Here is a 27790-nt window from a genome sequence, read left to right as displayed (position 1 = left end):
CTGTAATTTCCTAAATAAGAAATTGCCTCGACTGTTTTTTTTTTTTGACTGGGGGTGCACTGACTTGTATGGAATTTTTGGTGGGTGGTTCTTCAACAGAAGTTTCTTGTGAGTTTCTGTATATGCTATTGTGTTGTACAGCACTGCTTTCTGATGTTTGCTTTTGGAAAAGTTGCATTGTTAAGTGTTTTTTTCTCAAAAAAAAAAAAAAAAAAGTTGAGGGTATTTTTGAGGGGTAGGGGTGGGGAGGTTTTTTTTTTCTCTCCATAGGGGAACATAGTTGTTTTGGGTTGAAGTCTTGCATTTGCTGCTGTTCCAAAGCAGTGGAAGAAGCTGGAATAAAGCTTTGCTGGCATGTATTGGTTTGTTTCTGTGTTTTAATGACTTGTGTCTGTTCCTGTGCAGACGTTCAAATGCTGTGTGAGGGCTGTTCTGCAGTCACTGGTTGTGTTTTGACCCTTACCAGCTCTCTAGAGCACTGTGAGCTATGGTGAATGTTTTGAAACATTAATTGTACTTAATTAATTGAACTTGCTGCAGCTGTACTAATGAAAGATGAAGCTTTTCCTATAAATATGAAGAAGACCCAATGGAATGGTTTTGCTGCCACATGTGTGCAACATGCTGAGCTGTTTTAAGGACCTGCTGCTGTTTTGAGGAGATCTCACCTTTTACTCCCCTCCTCAGGTGTTGAAAAGGGGGTGCTATTTTATAGTGGTGTTCCATGCTCCTGTGTAGCATAGCTGCTTCCCTCCTCTTCAGCAGCTGTAGATTTTTCATGCTGAAACAAGGACTTGGAAACCCAAGGTGGCTGATAGTGAATCTCATAATAGATCTCAAGTGTTAGTGCTGACTCAGTAAGACAAACATGTTTATTTGCTTAATAGAAACAATACACAGCACTAGGCTGGGGAGAATTTAATTAAATTCTGAAAGACACGTCTTAGGTGTTATTACAATCTCATTTTAAGATCACAGATTATGTAAAATACTTAATTACACTGTTAATTTCTTAATTTGTTTGCTTCAGTGGTTTTGTTTGTAAGCTGATTTTGAAATTAACAGAATTTAGAAGACACCCTTCCATGGGGCAGCTTCAGGCAGTTCTGATCCAAAAAGGAGAGCCTAAAAGAAGACTACCCAGGTGGCTGCTGACAATCTTTGTCCAGGTACTACCACTGCTGTCTGTATCTGTCAGTGGGAGCCAACTGAGTCCCCTAGAGACCACTGTGAGTACCTGGCGAAAGCAGAGTGTCTGGGGAGTGTTTACTACCTGGCCAGACCTCGGGAGCTGAAGAAGTGCTAACAAGGAGCACATACAGGGAGCTGTAGAGGGGCCACATCTGTATTTCCCCTGCAGTCCAACTGAGTGATAGTGGAAACACAGACAAGGGAGGAGCTGCTGGAGCTTTGCCCACAGGCAATTACAGTTGCTACTAGTGTGCCCCAGGGAAAAGCTTTTGAGATATAAACATCATCCTCTACGTATGGCACTAAACACATACTTAGGTTTAAGTGGATTAAGCTCCTGTGAGGAGTCTTGTGTCTGGACTTCCTCTGCTGTCAGCTGAAATCCTTCCTGTATCTTTTACTGTGACTTATTTTAACAAGACACAGTCTTGAAGACCACCCTCCACAGGCATCTCTAACTCCCAACTGTTATCAGAGCACAGCTGAAATACTTAGAATCTAAACAGGAAAGTGGTGGGTTGGGGTTCTTTTTTGTTTTGTTTCTTTCCCCCTACCCTGCAGGAAAGGCTTGCTGGATGCAAACTGACATAAAGCTTGGTAAACAAACCTGAATTCCTTGGAGCTCAATCTGTCTTTCTGCAAACTTGATTCTAGTCAAAACCAGAAAGAGCATTTAAATTATACCAAGTGATTTCCCCAAGCTGCTTACAAAGCAGAAGTTACCCTATTACAGTATTTCAGAGCATCCCACTAACTCATTTGAACAGAAACCTCTGTTTTTATGATTATGTAACTTAGTGCCTTGCCTTTTTTTTTCCCCCACACCCCAAAAGCTTTGTTGGTGTTTAATACCACCACATGTCTCAGCAATGTCTGACCAATATTAGTGTCCTGATGTCCATGGCATACAATACTCCTTTGTATTCCTTACTCAGGTTCAGCTGGAGATGTGTCAATATTGGTTCCAGGAATAACATTGGGTCCTATGCCATCCACAAGTGAATCCCACTGATCAAAATCCTTCTTAAGACCTATAGGAGCGGGGAAAGAAAACCAAGTGGCCATGAGTTAAGTAACCAGCTTTTTGTAAAACTACACTAAAAAATGAAATCAATTTAGCAAAGTAGGGAAGGAAAAATGTTTTAAGGAGGAAAAAATGATACTCCAGATTTTTTGTACCAGAACAAAATGTCAGTGATTTTCCTCTGAGTTGCCAAGATCACAAAAATAACTGACAAACCTCTAGAAGAACTCTGACTTATTTTTTCCACTGACACACTTATTTTGATCTTGTTTTAAACAGAATAGTTATATAAAAAGCTTCACAGGAATGAAATATTAGTCAACTTCCTACTTTGCTTTAAACAGATACTTACTCAGATGTTTCTGTAGGAAGGCTAATGAAGCATGATTGCTGATATCAATAGCTTCATTTGGATCTATTTCTCCTTTTAATTTGAAAAATCTTGCAATGATTCCTCCACTCACAAAGGTGAAATCAGGAAAGCTCTGATGTACTGACCCCCTGCAAAGAGAAAAATGATCAACAGGCCTGTAAGACTACATTAAATTGCCTGATTAAAAGATGCAAGACTTCAGTCAAATGTCTTGTGCTGTCTTTAAGAGAAGATAAAACAGGTTAATCTCACAAACAAGATTAGCAGGAAATTCTGCACTAACCACAGAAGGGAGGAAGGTTTGTACATGCTCGCTCTAAGTCACTGTAACAACAGCAATAAAGAGTTGGTTTGGCAAAGCATCAAAATCAAGTTGTCTCCCTGCTCAGTGGTGCAGGATAGAGCCATCCCTCCTCTGGCTGCAGAACTGCTCCCAGAATGCTTTCAAGTGTTCAAATGCAGGCTCAAGGCTCAGCACAAAGCTTGTGCCCCAGGGCAGGAATGCACACCTTGGAGTGTCTTAAATTTGGGGTTCCTGGCTGCTTTGAGAGGTTTTTCTCCCTGCTGTAGGGGATGTATGGCTCATTTAAACATATAGTGAAAACCTGGGCCATGAGGACAGACAGTCATAGTATCATTTAGGCTGGAAAAGACCCTTAAGATTATTAAATCCAACCATTAACCCAGCACTGCCATTCCAGCTCTAAACCATGTCCCTCAATGCCACATCTACATGTCTCTTTAACACCTTCAGGGATGGTGACTCCCCAACTTCCCTGAAGAGCCTTGTCCAATGCCTAACAACAGTTTAAATGAAGAAATATTTCCTAATATCCAATCTGAACTGCCCCTGGTATGACTTGAGGACATTTCTTCTTGTTCCCTGTGAGAAGAGCCTGACCCCCCACCTGGTTCCACCCCCCTGTCATGGAGTTGTAGAGTGAGGAGGTCCCCGTGAGCCTCCTTTGCTCCAGGCTAAACATCCCCAGCTCCCACAGCTCCTCTTCCTCCTCAGGCTTGTGCTCTAGAGACTGTCTGTCTGTCTGTCTGTCTGCAGCTACCTGTAACTGCACAGCTCCAACACAAGCTTCAACCACTGATGGAAATGACGGCTCCTGAGCACTTACTTGATAGTGATCATCTTCTTGTTTGTGTCATTGGAGATGAGCTTCTTAATCTTTAAAATGTTCTCAGCCCACTGGAATTTTTCAGAGTTGATAAAAAGCAGCGGCTGCTGGACGCTGTTTTGGTAAATGTCGTCACCTACAGGAAGCATCCACACATCGAGGGCAATGCCACACCTGCCAAAAACATCTGGATATTGGCACAGAAGCAGAAAGTTTGGAAGTTCTGAACATGTTTTGAGTTGCAAGAGACATGGGAAAGAGAAAGTCTTTCTGATACTGAACAGGTAAATGAATCACTTTGTTTCATAATTATCTCTACTCTGGGGGAAGAGAATTAGTCCATTCTTTCCATATGTTGGTCTCCACTGCCAGGTGCAGCTGGACTGCAGGGTCCCACAGCATCATGATATAATAAGATGCAGCTGTTATGTTCCACCATAGCCCCACACTTGGAAAAAGCATTGCTGGAGAAAGCAAGACGTGCCAAACAACACTGTTCTTCAGAAGTCAATCAGTAGTTAGGGGATCCTAGGTAAAGTGCCCTGCTCCAGACCTCTCAAGTGCCAAATGTCTCTGGCCTCGTTTTGCATACTTACCTAAATCTTATTTCTTTGCTGAGACTTTCAATAACTGTAGCACCACCAAAAGAGTGTCCCATCACAGCTATTCTGCTAGTATCAACAGAATCCTGTCAAAAAAATCCAGGTGCTGTAAGAGACTTTCTTTCCCAAACGTATGTTTTTAAAGGGAATAATTTTTTTAGGCATTAGACCCAACTGAAGTAGGAAGAGCATAATTTCAGCTCTGTTACTCTCTATCCAGCTTTGGATGACCTGAGAATATTTTCAGAGATTACACAGTGATCTTCAGAATACTTTACATGAACCAGTTTAGAAATGGAAGGGGGAAATCAGAAGCATTATTAGGTGTTTAACAAAATGCAGGTGGCACTTTCCACTCACCTTTAGGCTGTTCCAGTCAAAGTCTGAATGTAATACATTCGTTACTTCCTCTCCTGAATTGATTTTAAGAATGAGATTGAGAGCTTTGATACACTCCTGTGCTCTTTGCTGCACCTAGGGAGAAAGAGAGGGTGGGGTAGAGCAGTGAAAGAAATCATCAGACAACTGCCAGGCTCGAGTTGAGCACAAGACTTACTCTGATAGTTTTCCCCCACTATTCTAAACTGCAGAATGGAGCCATCTGACAAACAACAAAATTAGTTTCTGGTGGTGTAAAGAGCTGAAGCTCTCGTGTAGATCCTCTACACACAGAGGCATTCATCCCTGTAACATGCACCAAAGGCCATCAACTCTGTCCTGTCACTGCCTAAGAAAAGGAGTTGTTGGGATGTACAAAGGCTTAAGTTGCAAAACTCCAAGGAAGGCTGACTCATTGATGCTTCTCAGGCTGGATAAGCAAATATCATTCTATCACTGCCCCATCACACAATAGCCTTTAAACTGTCTTTACATTGGATAAACCATACTAAGAAAAAGTGAAGCCCATCCCATGTTTTATATATACTCATCCTTGAAAACTGTAGTGAAGCTGTTGCAAAAAAAGATTTTCATTGTTCCATGTGAACAGTTTTCAACTGTTATGTCAGTAAAAGAAAAGCTTCAAGAAGAACCAAGGAATAGTTGTGATCTTAGGAACCACAGTGTGTAGGCAGCCAACAAGATGTCTGTGTATCACTGAATTTCAAATCAATCCCAATCTCCTGACTTCTCTACTTGTGAAATTTGCAGACAACAGCTTTTGAAGGCTATTTCCAAGCTCAGACATTACACATTCACACTCATGGGTAGGACATTGTACTCATCCAGGAAATGACTCTTGTACTATTGTCTGTATGGCCCAGGGAGATAAAGAGAAGCACCTCCCTGGCTAAGTTTTCATTAGCTGGAAAAACCACTCCCATATTTTAAAGGTCAAGTGTATGCTTGGAAGAGCTTGTCAGAATGGCCACATTACATCCAGCTTGGATACTGCTTATAATAAATTGGAAGTCTGCGCTGTTTACATTGTTAAAAACACCTTCAAGTGTGGTAAGGACTATAAAACAAACATCCCACTCAGAGCAGCCATGATTCATCATTCCATGGAACAGTAAACGAAAGCTAATGCAAGCCTAAGGCCACACAAACACTTGAGCTCAACTCTGTGTCACTCTTAGGCTGGGCTGGGCAGCAAAAGTGTAAGAGACAGAGAAAAAACAGAAAGTTGAGTGGAACCAGAAGAGAAACAGATGACTCAGCTCAAGAGTGCAACTTCAGGAAAAAGCTTTGTTGAGGGAGCAGCTTGTGCTCTGAAGAAAGCTATTGTTGGCTGTTCCACCTTCAGGGGTGCAGGACTCAATCAATTTCTGTATCTCCCCAAGCCATGGCAGAAGACTGCTCCCCTGGCCAAAGGGAGACTCTGCTAGCCCCAAACACAGCCCTCCTGCCACACTTCCCAGAGCACAGAGCCAGCCCAGGCACCTGCTTATGCCGCAAGCAACGCTCCTCCTCGCCAGTTTTCAGTTTCCTGTAGTAGATCCACTCCTTCTCCATGTTAGGCGGAGACTCTTCCTGAGACTCAGAAACGGACCTTCTTTTACAATAATATGTGGCTGAAGCAGATTCATCTCTGTAATACCAAGAGGTTATTTCTGGGTGTGCATTCCATTTGGTTTGAGATGAAGTCAACAAAAGTTTCCAGTTTCACTCATCTGAAGAGATTCAGCTATCAACCAGTGCTGTTGCAATTGCAACCCAAGTGTACACAGACTTTCTAAATAATACAATAACCCCAGCAAAACTCCCACCTCCTCTATATTCTTCACCTACTTTATATTCTAACAAAAAGAGTGAAACAAATAGCATATCTGAAAAATGACAAATGATATCTACCCCAAGACTTTTCATTCTCAGGCTCATCTAAACAAAAGTCCCTTTGTTTGGAGAAGAGTTGAGCTATGGGCAGTGTGGGCAGGGCTGAAAAAGACATGTTAGTTTTTCTTTTTTAAAAAAATCCAGAAATTCTTCTTTAGAATAAATAACATTCTGTTCAATGTGAGAAAGTTGCTTTCCATCAGAACTCCAAAATGCCCAGCACACTCACCTGTGCTCCACAGCAGCCACTATAAAGCCCTGAGAAGCCATCTCTATGCAAATAGCAGAATAGATTGTCCTGCAATAAAAACCACACTCTGGTGAGATGTCATTCTTTTAGTTCCATTGCTCTTTAAATGCTGACCACACTAGGTATACACTAGTCTCCACTCAATATTTCTTCTCTTTGAATTTGCTACCCAGCAAAGCAAGATTTCGTATGCCAGGCACCACAGCCTGTTCACAAAACCTTGGTACTGCTTTACTGTCTGTTCAGAAAGGAAGATGCCACTGATTTTTAATAAGTAGCACATACAGCACTTTGCATCTTCAAAGAGCTGTCCAAAAATTAAGCAGCTAATTTTCACAACATCCTTATGGGCTGGTAAATATCTTCCCCTCCCTCATAACAAAGGTAAAACACAAATGGAGCTCTGAGCAACCTGGTCTAGGGGAAGCTGTCCCTGCCCACAGCAGTGATGATCTTTAAAGGCCCCTTCCAGCCCAGGCTGTTCTATTATTCTGTGACCAACCATACACCAGCCCTGCTGTTGTTTCAGTGGGGGCATAATGACATATGGCAGCCTGTTCTTCAAATCTGTTTCAGCTCCACAAGGATCTCACCTCCCTACTGAAATCTGTTCAGAACCACCCTTGGAGACTGCTGTCTCCACAGACAACAAAACCAGTTTATCAACAAACTGCAAAATTACCGAAAAGCTCCAAGTCCATGGGAAAAAACAAGAAGTGGGTATTTTTCTCCTGGCTTAAAAGCAGCATTTGACTTTGCAGGACAGGTCACTGAACCTAAATAAAAGTGGAAGTGTACATCATTATAAATAAAAATGGAAGTGTACATCATTATTACTGGAATGAGAGAAAGCATTTGTTCCTGTGGAAAAGATCCCAAGAATGTAGTGATCACTAATATCAGAGCAATCACCTAAAGATAAGGTGCCAAGACTCATCTTTAAAATAGAAAGCAAAAATGGATCTGATTCTGAAAATACGTTCTACTTGGCAGAAGATACTTGTCTTCTCCCATCCACAGCCTGGCACAAGGTCTACATATCTCTGAAATCTTCATAGTCAGGCATCTAGGTCTTGCTGATATTCAGACCTTAGGATCTCTCTGACTTTTGTATATTTGCACATTTCCTTGTGGGATTTAAATTGCAACACACAAGTGCAGCTGACCTAGAGCAAACTGCCCAGACACTTCACACTTCTATCTACAGCAGTCAGGGACTGCTGAGAGTTGGGGTCACATTTAGCACTCTCACTACACAAACCCATCCCACAAAACCACACTTTTTAACTAAAAACTCTTTTTCAGCCCTGCAGCAGTAACACCCTACTCATGGAGCACGGAGGCAGTGACAAGAATAAAGGAATAAAACCAGAAGGAGTCTTACCAACATAGTAATGGAAGAGCCTTTCTCCTACAACTCGGTACATATTAAGGAAGTCAGAGAGTCCCTGATAGTATTCTTTGTCCGGAATCCATCGTGCCTCTTCGATATCTGTGGCATCATATGCTGGATAATACAGGCGCAAAAAGCTTCCCTAGGATTAGGAAAAATTTTTAAAAAAAAGGAATATTGGTATTTATTTCTATATGGAAGAGGAAATGGAAGACTAAAACATTTATAGAAAAGGTTTTGGTTGCAAGAATGCAGTTCAAGAGAATGATGAGAATCTCATGAGAAAATTATTATCATATACAGGCTTTGATCCCAATCCTATGTCACAATTTTCCTGTGCCTACAATGAATTTAAAGTAACATAAGATAGACATCATCACAGGTGGAGATACACATCACCTTCTCTAGGTTAGCTTAAGGCTTATTAGAAATGCTTCATTTAATTAAGTTAATTATTACAAACACGCAGTACCTATTTGCTCAATCCAGCATCTTGCTGGATCTTTTCTTCCGTCTTCTTCACTGGGAATGGTTTGATGATGTGCTTTGGTAAGTTTCATAGGGCTGACTGAAGTTTAAGGGGTGACTGAAGATGACCTGAGAGCTGGAGCACCTCTCCAAGCATGACAGGCTGAGAGAGCTGAGCCATTCAGTCTGGAGAAAATAAAGCTCTCTAACGTGGCTGTAGTGTTCCTGCCTAAACTGAGCAGAGGTTGTCAGCAAAGCCCTTGGACAGCTGCACAGCAAGGAAGAACAATAAATTGCTCTTCTTCCTCATCAAGATGTTCACAAGTGTCTTGTAGTCCATCCTTCTAAACACAACTTTGTTGGCCTGTGTTTCATCTGCCTCTGTTTCTCACCACCAGTTCAAATCTCTTACTGTCTGCACTCCAGGTATCCCAGGAAAGCACCCAAGCTTTCCACACTCACGAGGACCTTCCATATCCCCTTGTCAGTCTTTTTCCTTCACAGACAGCAGCAATGTACCAATGCTACAAAGCAGACTTCCCAGCAGATGAACTGTGTGCAGTTTGCATTCTTAATTCCTGGTTTGCAAGGAAATTTGCAATACTCCATTAAAATTCACTGTCTTGCTCCAGCTGTACTTTTGGTTTTGCAAGTTACAATCATGGCCAAAATAAACATGAGCTTTGAAATAAAGCCTGATTTCTTGAACACTAATTTATCCGTTTATCAAAAGTTTGTTTAATGAAGCTTGTTTCTATTCACTTATCAAACTTAAATCAACCTTTGACACAGAGACCATTGTGGAAGAACTTTCCTCCACATTGGTAGTGATATCAACTTGATCTCAGAACAGTCCCAGTGAACCTCCCCAATGACTAACTGATTACCAGAAAGGGGAAGAGGTTCATTATTTATGCCTGAGAGAACTGCAGTTGTTCATAATACTTATGTAAAAAACCTCACATGCGGTGACTGCAAAGAGAAACTCATAACTTCTCTGTGCTGATATGGCGTAAGTTCAGTAAAGGAAAACATATGAACCATTACAAACTGATCTCAAGTTTCACTCCATCTGGCTACTCTGTGGAGTAAAACCACAGTGTAAATGCAGGTGTATTCTCTCAAAGGCAAGAGGATTTGAAATGAAACTCACAATGAAGAAAACTCACAATGAAGCTCATTACTTGTCTGGTTAATGCCCCTGTCTTACTATTGTGGCTTCTCACTGTGCTTACCTCTTGCAAAATTGACATCCTGTTCATCTTCAGAGAGATAAAATCTCAATAGACATCTCGTCTCTTACCCTGCAGCTGAAACACTACATAGGCTCATCTCCAAACCCTGCCAAATCCTGTTGAGATCTTTGTGATGAGAACAGCCACAGAGACTGTGCGTGGAGTCTCCTCAGGAGCCCAGCACAGGAGGCAGCAGTGGGGTGGGTGGGAAGAACCCCGTGGGTCTCAGAATGACACAGTTTCTTTGCAGTATCTTTTGTAGGAGAGTCAGAAAGGCAAGGACATTAGAAGAGGGAGGAATTGGCCATGGGAAAGGCTTGCAGGTTACATCCATCTGGTAAATGCCCAGCACACATCCTACACCAGGATGGAGAGGATAGAAAGCTCAGCTGTGAGTGTCAGCATGGAGCACACAGGCAAGACCTTCTGCTTTAAAACTGCAGCCGGTTATTTCACTAACATTGTGGCTTAAATCCAAACAGTCGAGAGCTTTACCTCAACTGCATTTTCTGTCATCAGGTCTGTACATCCAACTGAGTGTGGTCCCTTTCCTTCAGGGATCCTGTAAAACTTCTCAGTGCTGTTAGTGCTCCACATTTCTACTGGTGACTTCACCGACGAATCTGGGGGAAAAAACAAAAGCAAATCAAGATACCATCATGGCCTCTGTGACAAGACCACCCACACTGAAACAAATCCAGCACGCTGAAAATCCAGAATTAGGAAAACCAAGATTGAGCAAATACAGAAATCTGCTTGTGAGAAACAAAGAAATCCCGAATTGTCAACCTGACCTGTTCTACTGGGGATTTTCCTTGTTGTATCCTGAATCCCAAGGAGCAGACAGCGCCGTGCACTTACAGAAAAGTGGGATGAAACCTTTGGATGGCGAGCCCGCGGCGGCACTCGGGAGATCTGCGGTGCTACGAACCGCACAGAGGAAGGATTCTGCCGCTCCTCGAGAAAAACCGGCCTGTGCATCAGGGGGAGTGGGATGTCACAGAGAAACACAACGCCGCTGCCATTCTTCCAGAAGGAATGACGAATCCCAAGCTCGGCCCCTGGCGAGACAAGGTCGGGCTGTCCGTGCCGGAGCGGGTGACAGGGCGGTGTGGCCGTACCTGGGCTGACCCCTCCGCGCCGGGCTGGCCTCGGCGATGCGCAGAGCGCGGGGGAAAGCAGCCGCATCCCGGGCTGGGCTCTATCTGCCGCCTTCTCCTTGGGGAAGGAGACACGGAGCCATCCTTCTCCCGGTACCCCCGCCGCCCGGGGCGGGGCTCCCAGTGCGATGTCACGGCTGCTCCTCCCCGGAAAAGCCGCGGGGCCGGCGGCCGCTCCGCCCCGGAAAAGTCCCTCTGAGGCGCGGCGGATCCCGGTCCCGCGAAGATGGTGCGGAAACTGAAGTACCACGAGCAGAAGCTGCTGCGGCGGCTGGACCTGGTGAACTGGGAGGTGTCGGGCGGGAACTTGGCGGAGGTGCGGGCGCTGCGGCGGTACCGGGTGGGCCGGCGGGAGGACTACGTGCAGTACAAGGCGCTGGCCCGCGCCGTGCGCGCCCTGGCGCGGCGCCTCCGCGACCTGGGCCCGGCCAGCGCCGCCTTCCGCGCCCGCTGCGCGGCCGCGCTGCTGGAGAAGCTGTACGGGCTGGGGCTGGTGAACAGCCGGCAGTCGCTGGCCGTCTGCGAGAGCCTCTCGGCCGCCGCCTTCTGCCGCCGGCGCCTGCCGTGCCTGCTGGTGAAGCTGCGCATGGCGCAGAACCTGCGCCACGCCGTCACCTTCGTGGAGCAGGGGCACGTCCGCGTGGGGCCCGAGGTGGTGACAGACCCCGCGCTCCTCGTGCCCCGCGCTGTCGAGGACTTCATCACCTGGGTGGACGCGTCGCGCCTGCGGCAGAAGGTGCTCGACTACAATCAGGAGCGTGACGACTTCGACCTGGCCGCCTAGGGCTGCCCTGCCTCACAGGACACGCTCACCGATAGCACCACCACGGGATATTCACACACCTGCAAAGGGAGCCAGAAGGAAACTGTGCGCTTCCAGTGTCGTACTGACCTGCTCCTGGCTCCCTTTCACACCTGATGGTTCCATTCATCCACGCAGAGGAACAACCTTTACACATCCACTGCTTCAAGAATACATCCAGTGGTCCAGCTCCATCATCATCCCTGGCATGCTGTCCTGGTTTAGAGCAGATTTTTCTTCTCCTCCGCTTCACTCTCAGATCTAAAGGTGCAGAACTTATTTCTGGGCTCAAGAGACAGATGGGGATACCAGCATCACCCCAGGACACATCTCAGCTCCATCATCGTGCCCAGCTCCCTCATCCTTAAAAGTGCATCTCCATCATCCTTACATCCCATAAAGCAAAAGTGATTGGAAAAGTCTCTGCCCAGTCGCAGGAGAGGATTTAGGTCAGACTTAAGTGCTTGGCAGCTTAATAGCAGCTGCTGGAAGGGGTTTTAAGCCAAGCTGAGCGGCTGTTTTAAGACTGAGTTTAGCTGCTTCACTGCTCTTTTTCCAAGAGGTTGTCCTGGTTCCTCCTTCAGCTGGTGAATGCACAGGAATCAGAGTTACTTCTGGAAGGGTTTTCTTTTGATATCAAGGAACAAGGAGGGGATTTCTGGGGCTCAGCAGTAAACAAGAAGGCCAAATACCATGTTTCTGGAACTGTTAAAAGTTTTAGCCAAAAACAGAATTAAAAACAAAACAAACAAAAAACTTTTATTGTCATGTGAAGTTGTGAAGGGATGTTTGATGCTATGAGTTGTGTCTTTGCTGTGTGGGGTTCCAGATTACCATTATGCATCATTTATGGACCAGGATCTAACTGGGGAAGTGTTGGAGCAAAAGCTGGTGTAACCATAACTGCAGATTTGGGGGAACTTCTGCATTTAGTACATTAGCCAGGGGCTGTTGGGAACTTTGTTCCTTTTTGATAAAAAAAGCAGAAAAACAAAAATAAAACTGTTGGATTTTTTTTCTTAGTTGGTGAAGAAGTGTGTGGACTGCTTTATGATATAGTTTCTCTGAGTTTATTCTGATTTGTAAATGGTCCAGTAAGCCCTGTTTGCCACCTTTCTAAACTTTTTTTATTTAAGTTTTTATGTAACTTATGTAAGTCTGGTTTTATTTTAATAGCTAGAAGGCTATTACTGAGTTGTAACATGTTTATCCTAGGAATGCTCTCTTTCCCTTACCCGGGGCTATGAAAGGATTTGGCAGTAGGTTTAGGAGCAGAGCTGTGACTGTCCATCCTAAATCCAAAGAGCCGGAGGAGTGCAGCTACTGTCAAAGCTCTGGATGTGGATGCCTTAGTGTGGCTTTTTTGAACAGAAAAAGTATTCAGCTGAGGTACGTTTTGTATTGCATGACTACAATATGCCACCAAATATTATGCCAAGTTTTTATAAGGCAAACAGAATGTTTACATTTCTTTCCAATCTCATAAGCCAGCTGTATTAAGCATAAAAATTATTAAAGCAATAATAGATACTAAGAAAAGGACACTAAACAGGTGGATAAACCATTTGCCTGCTACTGCTGTTTGTACTTTTAATTTATTTCAGTAACCATAACCTCAACAACATCTTAACCTTTTTCTTAGAGTGTGCATCTTGCTTATGGTAAGAAATACAACCTGAAAAAAAGTTTCACACCTGACGCCTGACTTTTAAACACCTTCACAGCTTCCCTTTCCTCTAGAACAGTGCCATCATTTCTTGGGAAATTTAGAAGGTGCCTTATTCAGGTGCAGGTTAAAGCAGTGTTTCTGCTGTGCTTTACTCTTTTGGGGGAATTTAAGTAATAGCACAGTTACTATGCAGGGGATTTTACTACTGAGATGCTGAACTCCTGTTCTGCCCCATGTGTCCAGCCCTTGGAGGAACTGTAGAAAAGGAGATATCAAACCTCCAGCCTGTCAGCCTCTGCAGTTTATATCATCAGCCCATTCCTTTTGTATGAAACCTACTTTTTATCATTCAGCATCTGTAACAGAAGAGAAATAACCCTGTAGACTGTTAAACCGTGGGAATTGATTTCCTTAGAAATATGTGGGATAACAGCATCCATCACCCCTGCTCTCCTCCTATGGTACTGGAAATCAAATTCTTATGTTCTCTAAGAAATCAGGCTGTGTGTTTATATGTCTGTGTGCTTTAAGTCTGGAATTTCTTAACTGTGCTGGTTGTACAGTAGCTGAGACCTGAGATGAGTGTCCTGCTCCTCATTTTTTAGCGGCTGGTATCCTCACGCATCCCGACCAGAGCTGGGTCCGCTTCAAGTACAATAAAATAGATAAAACAGATAAAATGGAAGTTCCAGCAGCACAGCCACATTCCTGCTGATGATGACAACCAGGGAAATAATGGCTTCCTTGTGTTCCACGGTGGTTTTGCCTTTAGTTCCTGTGTTTGGGTTTGTTTTCCAGAGCTGACATGCTGTGGCCACTGCTGGGTGGTTCCCGCAGCAGTTCTGGAGCCGGGGATTGAAAGGGCACAGGAAGCAGCTCCTACAGCCTTTCCCAACACTTGGATAAACATGGAGGCTTTTGTTAAATTCCAAGGCTGATCCAATGTCAGTAAAATTGGCACAGCTTCCATGGTCTTGTGTAAACTGGCAGGAGGATATGATCCAACATTGCCCTTTTTTGGACCAGGTCCTTCAAACTCTCCCCTCCAGTGCTCCAGGGACTTGCAGCAGGAGAACTTTCCATGTGAGAGTAACAGGATGGGGTCCTGGGTGTCACTGTGCTTCTTCCCTGTACCTTCTGAAGTGGGCTTGATGTTCCTCAGGTACCCCAACATCTCCATGTGTCTTGTGGGAAGTTGTTGCTGCAGGACAGAGGATGGGGCAAACTCACTCCATGCCTGACAAAACTTGGCCACTGCCACCTCCATATGTGCCTGTCCCAGGACCTGGGGGGTGCAGGGGTACCAGCTTCTCCAGAAAGGGAGAACGGGACTGCAGGGGGGTCTGGGAAGTGCAAAAGCCATTGGCAAACAGCGAGTGGTTTCCAGGCAGGAGCTCTCACTTGGATAGTGGGCAGCAGGAAAGGAGGTTTTACCAGGGCCTTTGGTTTTAGGTTTGAGGGAGTTATTTTTTCCTCTGTTTTTTTTTTTTTCTCTTTTATTTTTTCTCTTTTATTTTTTTCCTTTTATATTTTCTCTTTTTTTTTTTCTCCTGACCTTGGCTTTCACTTTATTTGAAGGCTGCCAAAGCAGAGAAGCTGAGGCTGAGGAATGTGGGGGAGCTGAAGGAAGGAGTCCTTCACACTGACGCCTTTTGTGCTGCAGTGTGTAAAAAGCTGAGGCTGTCACTGAAATGCAAATGTGTGGCTTTTCATTGATCTAAGCTACGTTATTTTCCCAGTAAACAAGAATGCTGCATGTTTTAAAGGCTGCTTCCATCCGACATTTTGGTGTGGCTTAGTGCTGACCTCAGTCAATCACTGACAGCACATCACCATGAGCCTTGGGGCTGAGGAAGGATGGTACATCCCCCTTCTCAAGATGGGAAATAGAGACTGAGAAATAAAGGTGGAACTGGGCAATTCCCAAGTTTTTGGGTGATGGTCCTATATCCTGGGCTAGGCCAGGGCCTCCCAGCCTTGCTGAAGGGCACTTCCCCATGCTCATGTCTGCAGCACTCCCAGTAAGAAACCCCATAGCAGATGGAAGCATCACTGTCCCCTTTTTGAGCTCTGAATAAGGTTTTAAATACATCCCCTGGCAGACCTGACCCTGGAAATTGCCATTTCTCATCACCAGAGCATGGGATCACCTTAGTCCCTATCCCAGAAGCCAAAACATTTCAATATTCACTGAATCTGGGGGATTATTTTCTTAAGAGTTATGTCAACATTTACATGAGAGCTCCAGCTCTTGTCCCTGCTTTTAAATACACCATTTTGGGCAGTGAAGCATCTTTTCTGACCCACTTGCTGTTTTAGGCCTGCTGCAGGACTTTGTAATGGGAAATGTGCTTGCTGGGAACTCCCTCCTCTCACTTCTCTGCAAGCACAGCAGTCTCTTCCTCCCTCATATCAGCTGATTTTGAAGACAGAAAAGTATTTTGCTCCCAGCAGGCAGAGAAAGGGGAGGCCACCAATTAATGAGAGATGGAGATCTGAGCATGTCCCATTCCTCCTGGAGCTGCTGTTAGGGGATCCCATGTGTCCCCAGCAGGGTGTCACCACAGTTTGATCCCACATGTCCCCAGCAGTAAATCACCACAGTTTCTGGGCTGCTGTGACCACGTCAGCGGGGTTGGTGAGTGCAAGCCCAGGCAGCACCACCACCCCCAATCCCTACCCAGAGGAGCCACCAGGCTGGGATGGCTGTGTCACAGGGTAAAGTGCAGGCAGGCTGTCCCGGCGGGTCCGTGTGGCTGACATGGCAGTCCTCGACTTGTCCCTTGTACCTGAGCTTGGACTTGAAACACACCAGGGAAACCACGTCCTAAAACCACCTTCTCTCCACACCAGCTCCAAGAGCAGCTGAGGCACAGGGTCCCGTGCACGTATGGGGATGCTGAGTTTGGAGACGGTGAATGCCGTGCTGGAAGAGCACTCAAACCTCCTACACCTTGGCCCCCTCAGCTTCCCCGAAGAATTTAGTGGGGAAGGAATGCTGGAAGTCACCAAATCCAAACCCCTGCTCAAAGCAGGGCACACATGGGGCTGCCTCAGATCTGCATGTCTCAGTGCTGGACACCCGAAGCACACTTTAATCACTCTCGCTGTGAATTATATTTTCCTCTTCCATCTAGTCGGAGTTTCCCCTGCTGCAGCCTGGGACTGCTGCATCCTCCCATCACCATGCTGGGCACAGCAGTGTTTGAGGTGGGTTATATTTCCCTGAATGCTGTCCACACACGGATAGGCGAAGCGACACGTCCCCCGTCACCCCTGTCACCCCGTTACCCGGAGTGACTCCCACCCTTCCGCAGGGACGCACAGGGATTTGGGGCCGGATAAGGGGCTGGAAGGAAGAAAGGAAGCAGAGGAGCGCGATCCCTCGAGGGCTGGGGACAGGGAGTGCGAGCAGTGAAGCTGCGTGAGGCGCTGCGCAGAAATTAACTCCTTAAAATTCCCCTCACGTCACTATTGCTCCTCCCGTGCTCCCCCCAGATCCTTTTTTTGCTCTTTGCAGGGCTTCACGTACCTGTTGTGCGGGGTCCCGGCCGCCCCCTGCTCCCGTCCCGCCGTCCCGAGGAGCAGGATGTCCCCTCTGGCCACCCACGGCCCTCCGGAGCCGGGCGAGCAGCGGCTGCTCCCTCAGGACGCCGCCTCTGTGGCAGGCACAGCGACTGCCGGGCTCTCCCCGAAGGGGAGGGACCAAACTTTGCCTTAGTTTCCAGCTGAGACAATCTTTCTGAGAGAAATCCTCCCTGGGCCTGGAAAACAAAGTTCTGGCATGGAGCCATGCTAAGCACAGCCCGCGCGTCCCGGCGGAGCCCGCGGCTGCCGAGGTGCTGGGCCGTGCCCCGGTACGGCAGGGACAGGGTCATGTGTGGGCTCCTTGTGCGTGAGCTCTGGATCTCCCGGCTGGGGCTGGGTCAAGCAGCAGAAACCCCAAGAGAAAATTCCCCCGGATGGGTTGCAACACCCCGTGGAGGAGCTGCAATGCCTGTGGCCGGGTGAGCAGTGGGGGACGGCGCTTTGGCTCAAGGTTGTGCTGTAAAAATACAAATCTTTTCCTCTGTCCTTATAAAGGGGATAGCCGCAGTCTAGGGAGGCAGATCCCACTTTTGGGTGTGACATCTGGGGTGGCTGCAGGGGAATTTAGCACAGGTTCCTACCTGTGGGGCAGATCTGTACTCACCCCGCTTTGCATAGTCCCGGCATTTGCCCCCTCAGTAATGCTGAATTCAGGGAATTCACCTGAAGTAATAAAAGATTAATTTAGCACCAGTAATAAAAGATTAATTTTGTGAGAGATCGACAGCTGCGAAATGCCCTTATGAGCTGCAAGGCAGGCAAAGGGAGGCAGCAGGGGAGGAGGGGAGGTAGAATTTGGCTTGGCTTAAATTGCTTATTAAATTGCCCCTCTGGACTGTCTCCTTGGAGAGCTGCTGAGCTCCTGCCTTGGGATCAGCAGCTTCCCTTCCCTATGTGTATGGGTATGAGCAAAAGCTGGAAAAGAATAAGAAAGTTGTATGAAAAGGTCCAAGATTTTTTTTTCCTGTACTCTTGTCCAGACTTCACTTCAGTGATGGGCTGGATGCATTAAAGTTTGACATTTTCAGGATAGATTTGATGCTGTTGAAAGAACAAGTCAGAAGATTTTTTTTTAATCTAAAGGAACAGGTTCTTCAATGTTAGTGAGAGACAATGAGGAGGAGGAAGCAGTACACAGGTGGTTAGAGTAACAGAGATCCCATGATACTTCTTTGGCCCACTAGGGGCTCCAAAATTTAATTTTCTTTTTAATATATTCAGATTTCCCAGATGTGGAGGAGTCAAACTCAGTAGAAGACAAATATGGGTCTTTCTTTTGGATCTTATCTACACAGTCCAACCACCTAGGTGTAAAACAGGCTATGAATCTTAGTTTAAGACCATTCATCCTTGCCCTATCATCTCTTTTTATATGCTTAATTATTATTATCCCTTTTTATCATTTTCACAACATCAGAAGGATGCTTGCATAGATGTTGCTGATTTTCTCTGCAATAAAATGCTACCAGTAAGAGATCTGCAGCACTGGCAAGGGAGGAGCCAGTTCCCATGGTTAGTGAGCACAACAAACCTGTGGCAAATGTTCAATGTGGCTTTAGCTACAAGTCCTTTATATAAAGGACTGCACTTTGCTGTAGATTTCTGTGTCTACAGACCAAAAGCCACCATCAGTCTGTGATCACTGGTTTGAAGATTTTTTTTTTTTCCCCTGTCATTCCTTTTACCCTTTTTTGGACAAATCTTGGTCTCTCACCGGTGCCTGTCTCATTTTTAATCCAGGTGCTGCTTGACCTATTGAAGCTGCTGAGAGAGCTGCTCATCAGTGAACACCATTGAATGACCATTCCTCTGTTACCAGGTGCCTTCTTGCAGCATGACAGAGCTCCATGAAGCTGTGGCTGTGGGTGACTATGACCTGGTGAAAAAGATTTTGAAGGCAGGGCGCTGTGACCCAAACCAGAAGGACGTCGACTGGCATGACAGGACCCCCCTGCACTGGGCTGCTGCCAAAGGTAAGGGCACCCCCAGCTCTCCACTACCTCTGTAAATGGACATCATAAAAGGTGATGCTGATCACCTGTGATTGTATCTAGGCTGGCAAAATCTCAGCTTGTGTTTGGTAATTTTGTCCCTAATGTGCAAAAAAAAGTTAAATATGCATTTAAATGGGAACTTTGCCTACAAAATAGTTTATGAGACTGCTGTTGAAGTGATTTTTAGCTTTTTTTCTTCCATCACACAACAATTTGCAATTTACATGATGTACACATTGGGAATGGCTGCTTTTCCCCCCTTACTTTTCTAAGACATGACTCCCTGAGTTTATTTCTCATGTACACCCGTGGGAAAGAGCAGGAGGTCAAACCCACTGTATTTACACCAGGTATTTATCAAACCAAACAGAACAAAATAATAACTGTGTTTTTACATTGCTCTTTATATCCCACATGATTGAATGAACAATGCAGGACCAGAGCTGCTTGCAGCTCCCATTTGGTCCTTCACCTTCAGAAGTGTCTGATAAACTCAAATATCCCTTTGCAGCGCAAAAATAGATGATGCAACAATAAATAATGTATAATTGCACACAGTGTAAAATGGGAAACTGGACCTCTACTTCTCTGTGCTACAGTATTTGTTGGGATCTCATGTCATCATATCTGTCTTTGCTCAGAAATCAAGTGTGTGATTTCCGTTTTACACTTAAGACCATGTTTTTGTTTTGTCCTGATGGATTATCAGGCATTTGAACATTAGCAAAGGGGACTGATCTTCTTAACAAAAATGATGGTGAGAAGCTGACAGAGCCTAGATGTAATTTGGAATAGTCTAGCTCAGTCAAGGCAGTGTGAAATGGTGTAGAAATAACTTTTTTTGCTTCTTTAAGCAATTCCATTGGTTAGAAAAATGTGAAAATGAATGAAAAAGTAGAAGTTTCTCGACTTGCTATCCAAAAAAACTCTGTTTTAGTAAAGCTGTTCACAGGTTTTCCCATTCTCAATGTTTAAATTTTATTTTGCAATTGAACTAAAAACCAAAATGAAACAATGAAATAGCTAATTGGTCAATGACTACTTGAGATGTGCTGTTCAGAAATTAAAAAGTTTTTTGATTTGGTTGGTGTTTTTGTTGTAAATTCTTCTGGAAACAGTCGAGTTTGGGAGAAAATAGAAAATAATAGCATTTTCTATTCAGTATCCCTGATATATAAATATGATATGAGTCAGGTGGGTGAAATCTGTGTCTGAGGGAATTATGACCAGCTGTGTGTGACCGCCTTGTGCATCCTGAAGATATAAATTGTAAAGCATCTGCTCTCCTGGTTTTGCTGCGCGTCGCCAGGGCGGTCAGACCTGGTCAGGCTCCTGGTGGATCACGGTGCCCGGCACTGCCTGCGGAGCGATGTGGGCTGGACCGCGGCTCACTTCGCTGCCGAGGCGGGGAAGCTGCGGGTGCTCCGCGCCCTTCACTCCCTGCACGCTGCTATGGATGCCGCCGACCTCTTCGGAGACACTCCCCGGAGGCTCGCGGAGATCTACGGACACCGGGAGTGCTCCAAATTCTTGGAAAAGTGAGTAGTGGTGGCAGGTCTCGCTGCGGCTGCACTGAAAATTAACTTCGCTGCTCCACAGAGGACCACAGAATACACAAAGTGTGTTACTTATCTTCCCACCCAAAGCCTGCTAAAGCCGTGACACACAAGCTGTAGTGGATGAGCAAACACGGGCCTGTCACGGGGAAGCCGTGAGAAGACATTCTTTTATTCCCCTGCCTCCTGCGGTTTCCCTTGGTATGTTTTCAAAATCGTTACCACTTCATGACATCATTGTTTTTGTAAGGATGTTGCAGAGCCATTATTAAGCAACAGAAATGAAAGCACAACTGACAAGTGTTAACCCCTTACAGTGGTGAATAGCAAATACACGGGTTGAGTTGTTTAGGAACAGCCCTCGGCAGCTCTGTGTGTGTGTCTGAGTGTGTATATATATTTATATGTATATAATTTGGCTTTCTTATAGTAAAGAAAAAAAAAACACCCTATTTTTTTACATAATCACTGTAAATTAGACCAGTTAATAGGATGGTCATATAGTACTTCCAAATTTTGGGAAAATCTTTGTTGTCTTAATTGCTTGCAGTTAGCACTGTGGCAGCACGTGCCATAATAAATATGTTTTTTAATGGTTCCCAATTACCATTCCTGTTTTTCAGCTGTTGGCTTGGCTCACAAGTATTTTCATCCTTGCAAAGGTGTTTTCCTGGATCAGGATGCTTTACTGCAGAGGTTTGAGCTGTGTCCCATCCTTCATCTCTCTAAAGGAGTGGGACAGATCACCAGAGGCCAACCAACTTGTTCAGTGCAAGCCACAGTCCCAACACTACTTTACTTCAACACATTGCCCATGAAAGATACACGTGCCAGACCCTGGAGTGCTGAGAGCTCCCAAAAGTGTTTTCTCCCTGGGTTTTTCTGTGACATTACAGTCCCATCATCATCCTTCACTGGCACCTCTTCCACATTCTCAAGACTGCCTTTGGAATCATATATATCCTGTTTGTTTGTTTTTTTTTTAAATAGGCATTTATCCAACTCGAAAGTCTCAGCTTGTCAGTGCAGCACACAAGCTGCCAAGTTTGAAATCAGGCATGGTGACAGGCAAATATCTGAGGAGGCCAGTGCTTGACAAATGCCACTTTTCATTAATCCATATAAACTTTTCTGTAGGTACTGCTGTCCTTCTGTTGTACTTCTTCAGCTTGGTTCCTGCTGAAATGCCCAGTGCCCACCTTTTATCTTGACACATCAGAGTCCTTCCATAAGAAAAGACAACCAAACTGTGCAAAATTCCCCTGTACAGAGCCCAGAAAACTTTGTAGTGGAGACACAAGCTCTGGTTTCCAAGCTCTGGCTGTTGGAAGCTGCTAATAGCTTTGCATTTTACCTGCCCACTCAACACAGAATCATAGAATGGTTGGAAGGGACCTTAAAGCTCATCTCATTCCAACTCCTTACCATGGACAGGGACCCTTTCCACTAGACCAGATTGCTCAAAGCCCTTTCCAGTGTGATGGAGCTGAACGCTGCCAGAATGGGGCATCCAGACCATCTTAGGGCTAAAGTCTTATTGGTTTTGGAACTGACATGCTGTAATCTCCCACTATTCACAACTTTCCTTCCACACAGATGTATCAGCTCTTCTTACTCTCAGACCCTCAGTTTAAAGGCATTTAGGCAGCCAGCAGCTGATAATGAAGCTTAGATTAGATTTTTTTACTACCTAGCCAGTGTCTAGGTAGTAAAGCTCAGATCTGCCAGACCTTTGAGAATGGGGCATTGTCTTCCAGTGGAGATTCTCTTTATATTCTTCTCAGCTCTTGGCATACTTAGTTTCTATACCAGAACAGGTAAATATTATCTAACCCAGAGGGTGAAAGTCTGCAGACTTCTGCCCCTTGCATGAAAAATTTATAGCAATTACTTGCCTATTCAATGCTGTCTGTTTTGCACTAATCTCACCAGTAATTCCTGCCAAGTCTGTAGCATTTGCTGTGCCCTGGATGTGCTCCAGAGCCATGGGAGCAAGGGGTAGGGGAATTGCCTGGATGATGCCAAAGGGCGATGCCAAAGGGCAATGCCTGTGGCAGGCGGAGGTGCCTGGGAGAATGATTGACAGGTTGATTGCCAGATTGACATCGTGGTCTGAGACACCTTAGCAACAGCCCATGGTGACTCAGGTCAGCTGCTGAAGGGCTTTCTGAGGTGAATGACTCAGATTTAAGGTGGAAAACTCACGATTTAAGGTGGAAAACTTGTCTTTCAGAACCACATGCTGGCCTGACTCACCCCACAGCTGCATGGCTCAGCGTGGCTGGCAGATCTAATGACTAGGAAGATGCTTCAAATGCCCAGTCTAGAACACACACAGAGCCTGTACAATCACCTCATGGCCATAACCCAGCCTGTGGGCAGCCAAGAGTTTATCACTGAAGCTCAGGAATACTTTTTAAAACCAGCCACTATCATTTATGACCACAGTGGATGCTTTCACCCTCACACACTGGTGTCACATCAGCTAACTTGGAGTAAACTAGGAGGAACAGTTGTCACTTGTAGTGTAATTTCAATTACCATCTGCTCCTTCAGATGTGCAGAAGCTCCCAGAGGTGATGTCCAGGGTCAGGCAGTGCCAAAGGATACAGGGCAGCACTGTGTACACCTGAGACAGAGAATTAAGTGTGTGCTTGCACAAAATGCTGTGCAGCACAGAGCATCTCTGCTCTCCACACAGTGGTGTGTGTGGGATACACATAGTAGGAACATTTTGTTACATACCATCCCCATCAGATTTGGATATTTGCCTGTCATGCAAAAAGAGAGAAAAAGCAATTTTTAAAACCATCTGAGGGTCTGCACCAACTGTAGGGCTGATGTGCATATCTACATAGGCCTATGAGCATCCAAATCCTTCATTAATCCAAATTCAGCCCCCTCTAGCACCACGTGACCCTTGCATGCTGTTTGTTGGTCCCCAGGTGTTGCCAGCTGCGTGAACTACCTGAGCTGGGCCACTGAATTATGCTGAGACTGCACCCACATGGAAATATTACATGTATCAACATGGAAATATTATTAACATGCAAATATTAGGAATATTCCGCTGCTGAGTATCAGTACCACTCACTGAGGTTTGCATGAACATGCAAAAGTTAGGAAACAGCTGCTTTCAAAACAGCTGCTTCTGAATAGCAAATGTGTATTTTGCATTAGATTTGGTTTGTGTGAAAAGGGTTTTACTCTTGATGCTATGAGACCTGCCAAGAAGGGGAGAGAGACCCCTCAGCCTGTGTCTGCTGCCAGCCTCTCTGCAAAGGGCCAGCTGTTGAAATTGCACCAAAGGGTCCTGCTGTCTGAGAGCAGGGCATACATATACTCATGTATAAATAAATAAATAAATAAATAAATAAATAAATAAATAAATAAATAAATAAATAAATAAATGTTAATATTTAAAAGATTATAGAAAAATATTTCTTGCCCTTGGGAGCAGATACTTAATAAAAGACAATAGGGTAGTTCAGTTGGAAGGGACCTACTGCTAATCCCATGGCCTGACCACTTCAGGACTGACCAGAATTCAAAGCATCTTATGAAGGGCATTTTCCAAATGCCTCTTAAACACCAGCTGTCATGGGGCATCAACCACCACTGCCAAACATAAGCTCTGTGGAGATCTTAGAGCACCTTTCAGTACCTGAAGAGAGCCTACAAGAGAGGGATTTTGGACAAGGGCATGGACAAGGGGGAATGGCCTGGGTAGGTAGGATTAGATATATTAGGAATAAATTCTTCCCTGTGAGGGTGGTGAGGCCCTGGCACAGGTTGCCCAGAGAAGCTGTAGCTGCCCCATCCCTGGAAGTGTTCAAGGCCAAGCTGGGTGGGGCTTTGAGCAGCCTGGTCTGGGGGAAGGTGTCCCTGTCCATGGCAGAAGGTATAGAATGAGATAATGTCCCTTCCAACTGAAACCATTCTGTGATTCTATGACATAGAAAGCCCACGTGATGAGATGCATCAATATGGAGGACATAGAAAGCCCACGTGATGAGATGCATCAATATGGAGCTGCTGACTTTGCTCTGTGCTGGCAGCTAGAACAGCATTGCGCTCATGTGACAGAAATGTTCTATTACAGAAAAAAAGGATTTTTCCTGATATTGGATGGTGTTTCTGACAGAGATTCCTGAATCCTGAGTGCCTACAAAATCAGAGCCCTGCAGGAGGAGGAAAGGGTTTGTCTCCTCTTGGGCAAGACTTACACTTGGAACGTCCATGTCTGGATGCAGGCAGTGCTGGGGCCCAGGGGCTCCCTGTGAGTGGAGGTTGGGGCTGCACCATGCTGGACACACTGTGGTGTTTCTCAAGTGTTGATGGCATCAGGGTTTTGACCAGACCGAGACACAACCCCTGACACTGCAGATGGGCACCTGTGAACAGAGATGTGTGTGCTGTGCTCACTCTTGGTTTCTCTCCCAGAGCAGAGGTGGAGAGCAGGAACTACCGCAGGAAAGCTGCACTGAGAAAAATACCCTTAGACCAGAGAGATGAAGACTGGGAACTCAAGAAAGAAGAGCTTAAGAAAAATCCACCATGTTTTTGGGAGAAGTGTACGGCCTCTATTCTAAAGAAACATGGGGGAAAAAATGGGAAGCAGTAGTGTGCCCTGCCTGTTTGGTGCCTCTGATCCTTGCAATGCAGAGCAAAGGCACTGGCAGACCTCAGGTGGATCTTTAGTGTGATATTTGGGTGAATGGAAGAAGCAGAAGGCTACAAGAGTGCATCCTTAGAGATACGCTCTAAACAATCTCCTTAAGAGCTAGGAGTGCTTCAGCCTCTCTGTGTGTTTCTATGTACCTGATCTCAAAAATAAAAACAATTGAAGGATATGTTTAAATGTACCAATACTGTAAATCACTGCAATGTTTAGAGTTACTGCAATGGAATTTACACATATTGCCAGGGAAAAAAATAGTCTTGATCCTACCTGATTCACAAAAGCATCTTGGAATGTGGTTCTGCTTGCTCTGCTGATGTCTGTGGCCTTTGCATCTTTGCTTCTGTCATTGAGTCAACCAGGAGGTTCTACATGGACTTGCAGCCTCTGGTGATGCCTGTCTCATTTCTTGGAATTGGGATGTACTTGCCTCTTCTGGATGAAGCTGAGATGTTAATGCTGAGCTTTCACTTGACACATGGGTCCAACAGCCTGAATCTTCCATTCCTGGCCCAGCAAAAGGGAAAATGTGCTCCTCCCTTGCTGCTTTCAGACAGCTGTGACTACCAAGGGTACTGGAGCACTGCTTTTTTTTTAGCATTGTTTTCAGCCATTTTCATATTTCTAGAAATAGGAATGGTGTGCAAGTGGTACTGAGTTCTGCTTCTGCTCATCAAAGCTTTCCATGGCAAAAGCATTTTTAACACTTTCTCTTCGCAGTCATAAAGACTTGGAATGTGACACAGAGCAGTTTTCCATCCTGGGCCAGCACTGGGCAGCCATTCCCATTGATTTCTGGCACCTCTCATGTGTCAGCTTCTCCAGGCTGGGCACATCCTGCATCTGTCCCCATGGGCTGTGCATGGTGGCTGTGCTGATGGACACCCTGTCCCCTGCAGTGCCAGCTGAGTGGGGCTGGTGCACAGGACAGGGATTCTGTGCTGGCTGTCACATCCTCAGGGGTTTCATGGGGATGGAAGGAAGGACCCCAGCATGGTTCACTGGGGCTGTGGTGTTTTGTGTGGTAACATGTGCAAGGTGCTGGGTTTTGCCTGCCTGAGTCTTGTGGCATGTGAGGTTGTGAGGGATGGATGTTGCAATGGATGTAGGGCATGAGATGGATCTTCCAGGGTTTTACTGTGAAAGTGGTTGGGATTGTCATGTTAAAGGATGAAGTGCATGAGCAGCAGCAGGGGAAGGAGGGATGTGTGGCTTTTTTTGTCCTTTCAAGGTCTTTCGCAGGGGAGATGTGTCCAGAAGAGATGCTTACAATCTGCCTCTGGACCTGAGCTGGTGGTAAAAGTGACCAGTTCAGGTTCTGCTCCATTCTGCATGTTTCACCTGCTGTGATGGGTTGCCCTCAGGGAGCAGCCAGATGCCCACTCAGCTGTTCCTTCACTGTCACCCATAAATGGGGTGGAAAATAGGATGGAAAGCTGATGGATGAGAAAAATAGAGTGAAATCACTAACCACTTACTGTCACAGATGAAACAGACTTGATGTGCAGAAAATGAATTTATTTACCCACTAAAAGTACAGTAGGATGATGAGAAATAAACACAAACTAGAACCCGCTGCCTGTACCACCCTTTCATCTGAAGCTCAACTTCCCTCCTTCATCCCCAGCTCTTCCACCTCCTCCCCCACAGCAGCACAGGGAGAAGGAAAATGAAAGTGCAGTCAGTTCCAGTAAGTTGTCTCCTCCACTCCCTTTTCGTGCTGTTTCCCTGATCCAGAACAAAACTTGGGTGTTTCACTGAGCCGGAGTGCACTGGGAAAAGCCAATCTCATCTCCAGGTCAGAGCAGGCCAGGAGAGCAGTCCCACAGAGCAGGCAATCCTGTCCTTGCAGGCAGTGAGGCACAGAGGACACGTAGGGCTGGAGTGGGAAGGGGGCTCTGCACCCCCTGAGCTCCCCAGGGCCGTTCCTGCCTTGCTCTTTGTGGCTCAGTGACCACCTCTGGTGAGTGACAGGGCTCAGCGTGTTCACACTGAGCTATCAGCCACTGCCAGGCACTGATACAGCCCATAATATATCACACAGAAGGGCCACAGCAGAAGGAAAGGTGTTCCAAAATAGAGAGAAACCCTGCAGTTGATTTCAGTTGTTTCATTCAGAAAATGCCAGAGCATTTGGTGGCCAGTTTGCAGTATTTTTACTACCCTTTTACAGCCAGCCCCTGTACCAGGTCTAAATAAACTTTGTTACTGACAATAATTAAACTCAAATAATTATCTACATGAAATTATAATTGAAAATATATTGTGTAAGTCACATTAATTTAGTTCATAGTATTTGAATTATATATTCTTAATATCAGTGATGAGAACATTTGTATCACATACAATGCTTGGAAAGTTGCACTAGAGATTAAACTACTTGTTTTCTATAATGTAATATTA

The 27790-nt window shown here is 45.4% G+C and overlaps 3 protein-coding genes across 7 annotated transcripts; 2 read left to right on the top strand and 1 right to left on the bottom strand.

The window, feature by feature from the left end:
• Window positions 1–854: 854 nt before the first annotated feature.
• PLA2G7 (phospholipase A2 group VII) lies at window positions 855–17461 on the bottom strand. 3 transcript variants are annotated; one of them, XM_036379515.2, is made up of 11 exons: window positions 17101–17461; window positions 10433–10560; window positions 8226–8376; window positions 7524–7617; window positions 6821–6889; window positions 6199–6346; window positions 4678–4791; window positions 4312–4403; window positions 3716–3889; window positions 2568–2716; window positions 855–2222 (listed from the first exon to the last, which is right to left on the bottom strand). In XM_036379515.2, exons 1-11 carry the CDS (start codon window positions 17444–17446, stop codon window positions 2119–2121), a joined length of 1569 nt encoding a protein of 522 aa, XP_036235408.1. In that variant the 5' UTR covers window positions 17447–17461; the 3' UTR covers window positions 855–2118. The 3 variants fall into 3 exon arrangements, with proteins under 3 accessions (XP_036235408.1, XP_036235407.1, XP_036235410.1); XM_036379514.2 differs by lacking the exon at window positions 17101–17461 and adding an exon at window positions 10732–11196; XM_036379517.2 differs by lacking the exon at window positions 17101–17461 and adding an exon at window positions 11059–11193.
• IMP3 (IMP U3 small nucleolar ribonucleoprotein 3) lies at window positions 11283–12917 on the top strand. The gene has a single exon (XM_036379524.2). It carries the CDS (start codon window positions 11324–11326, stop codon window positions 11879–11881), a length of 558 nt encoding a protein of 185 aa, XP_036235417.1. The 5' UTR covers window positions 11283–11323; the 3' UTR covers window positions 11882–12917.
• On the top strand, window positions 17363–27790 carry ANKRD66 (ankyrin repeat domain 66). 3 transcript variants are annotated; one of them, XM_036379521.2, is made up of 4 exons: window positions 17363–17575; window positions 18976–19129; window positions 20460–20688; window positions 25150–27790. In XM_036379521.2, the coding sequence occupies exons 1-4, from the start codon at window positions 17531–17533 to the stop codon at window positions 25328–25330; spliced, it is 609 nt and encodes a 202-aa protein (XP_036235414.1). In that variant the 5' UTR covers window positions 17363–17530; the 3' UTR covers window positions 25331–27790. The 3 variants fall into 3 exon arrangements, with proteins under 3 accessions (XP_036235414.1, XP_036235416.1, XP_036235415.1); XM_036379523.2 differs by having other exon boundaries at window positions 17366–17575; window positions 18897–19129; XM_036379522.2 differs by lacking the exon at window positions 17363–17575 and adding an exon at window positions 18694–18801 and having other exon boundaries at window positions 18897–19129.

The sequence above is a fragment of the Molothrus ater genome, chromosome 3, assembly GCF_012460135.2.
Source record: "Molothrus ater isolate BHLD 08-10-18 breed brown headed cowbird chromosome 3, BPBGC_Mater_1.1, whole genome shotgun sequence".
Lineage (NCBI taxonomy): Eukaryota > Metazoa > Chordata > Aves > Passeriformes > Icteridae > Molothrus > Molothrus ater.
The sequence above is the reverse complement of the archived record's forward strand: the minus strand, read 5'-3'. Positions and strand labels throughout refer to the sequence as shown.

What these genes read in the sequence shown, in the direction of transcription:
- PLA2G7 (XM_036379514.2), bottom strand. Translation starts at nt 11,125, where the DNA reads ATGCGGCTGCTTTCCCCCGCGCTCTGCGCATCGCCGAGGCCAGCCCGG. An exon ending in AGCAAAGAAATAAGATTTAG is followed by an intron (nt 3,890 to 4,311) that starts GTAAGTATGCAA and finishes TGTTTTTGGCAG; the next exon opens with GTGTGGCATTGCCCTCGATG. An exon ending in AAGAAGATGATCACTATCAA is followed by an intron (nt 2,717 to 3,715) that starts GTAAGTGCTCAG and finishes TTCTCTTTGCAG; the next exon opens with GGGGTCAGTACATCAGAGCT.
- IMP3 (XM_036379524.2), top strand. Translation starts at nt 11,324, where the DNA reads ATGGTGCGGAAACTGAAGTACCACGAGCAGAAGCTGCTGCGGCGGCTG.
- ANKRD66 (XM_036379521.2), top strand. Translation starts at nt 17,531, where the DNA reads ATGGGTTGCAACACCCCGTGGAGGAGCTGCAATGCCTGTGGCCGG. An exon ending in GCTGCAATGCCTGTGGCCGG is followed by an intron (nt 17,576 to 18,975) that starts GTGAGCAGTGGG and finishes CTCTGTTACCAG; the next exon opens with GTGCCTTCTTGCAGCATGAC. An exon ending in GCACTGGGCTGCTGCCAAAG is followed by an intron (nt 19,130 to 20,459) that starts GTAAGGGCACCC and finishes GCGCGTCGCCAG; the next exon opens with GGCGGTCAGACCTGGTCAGG.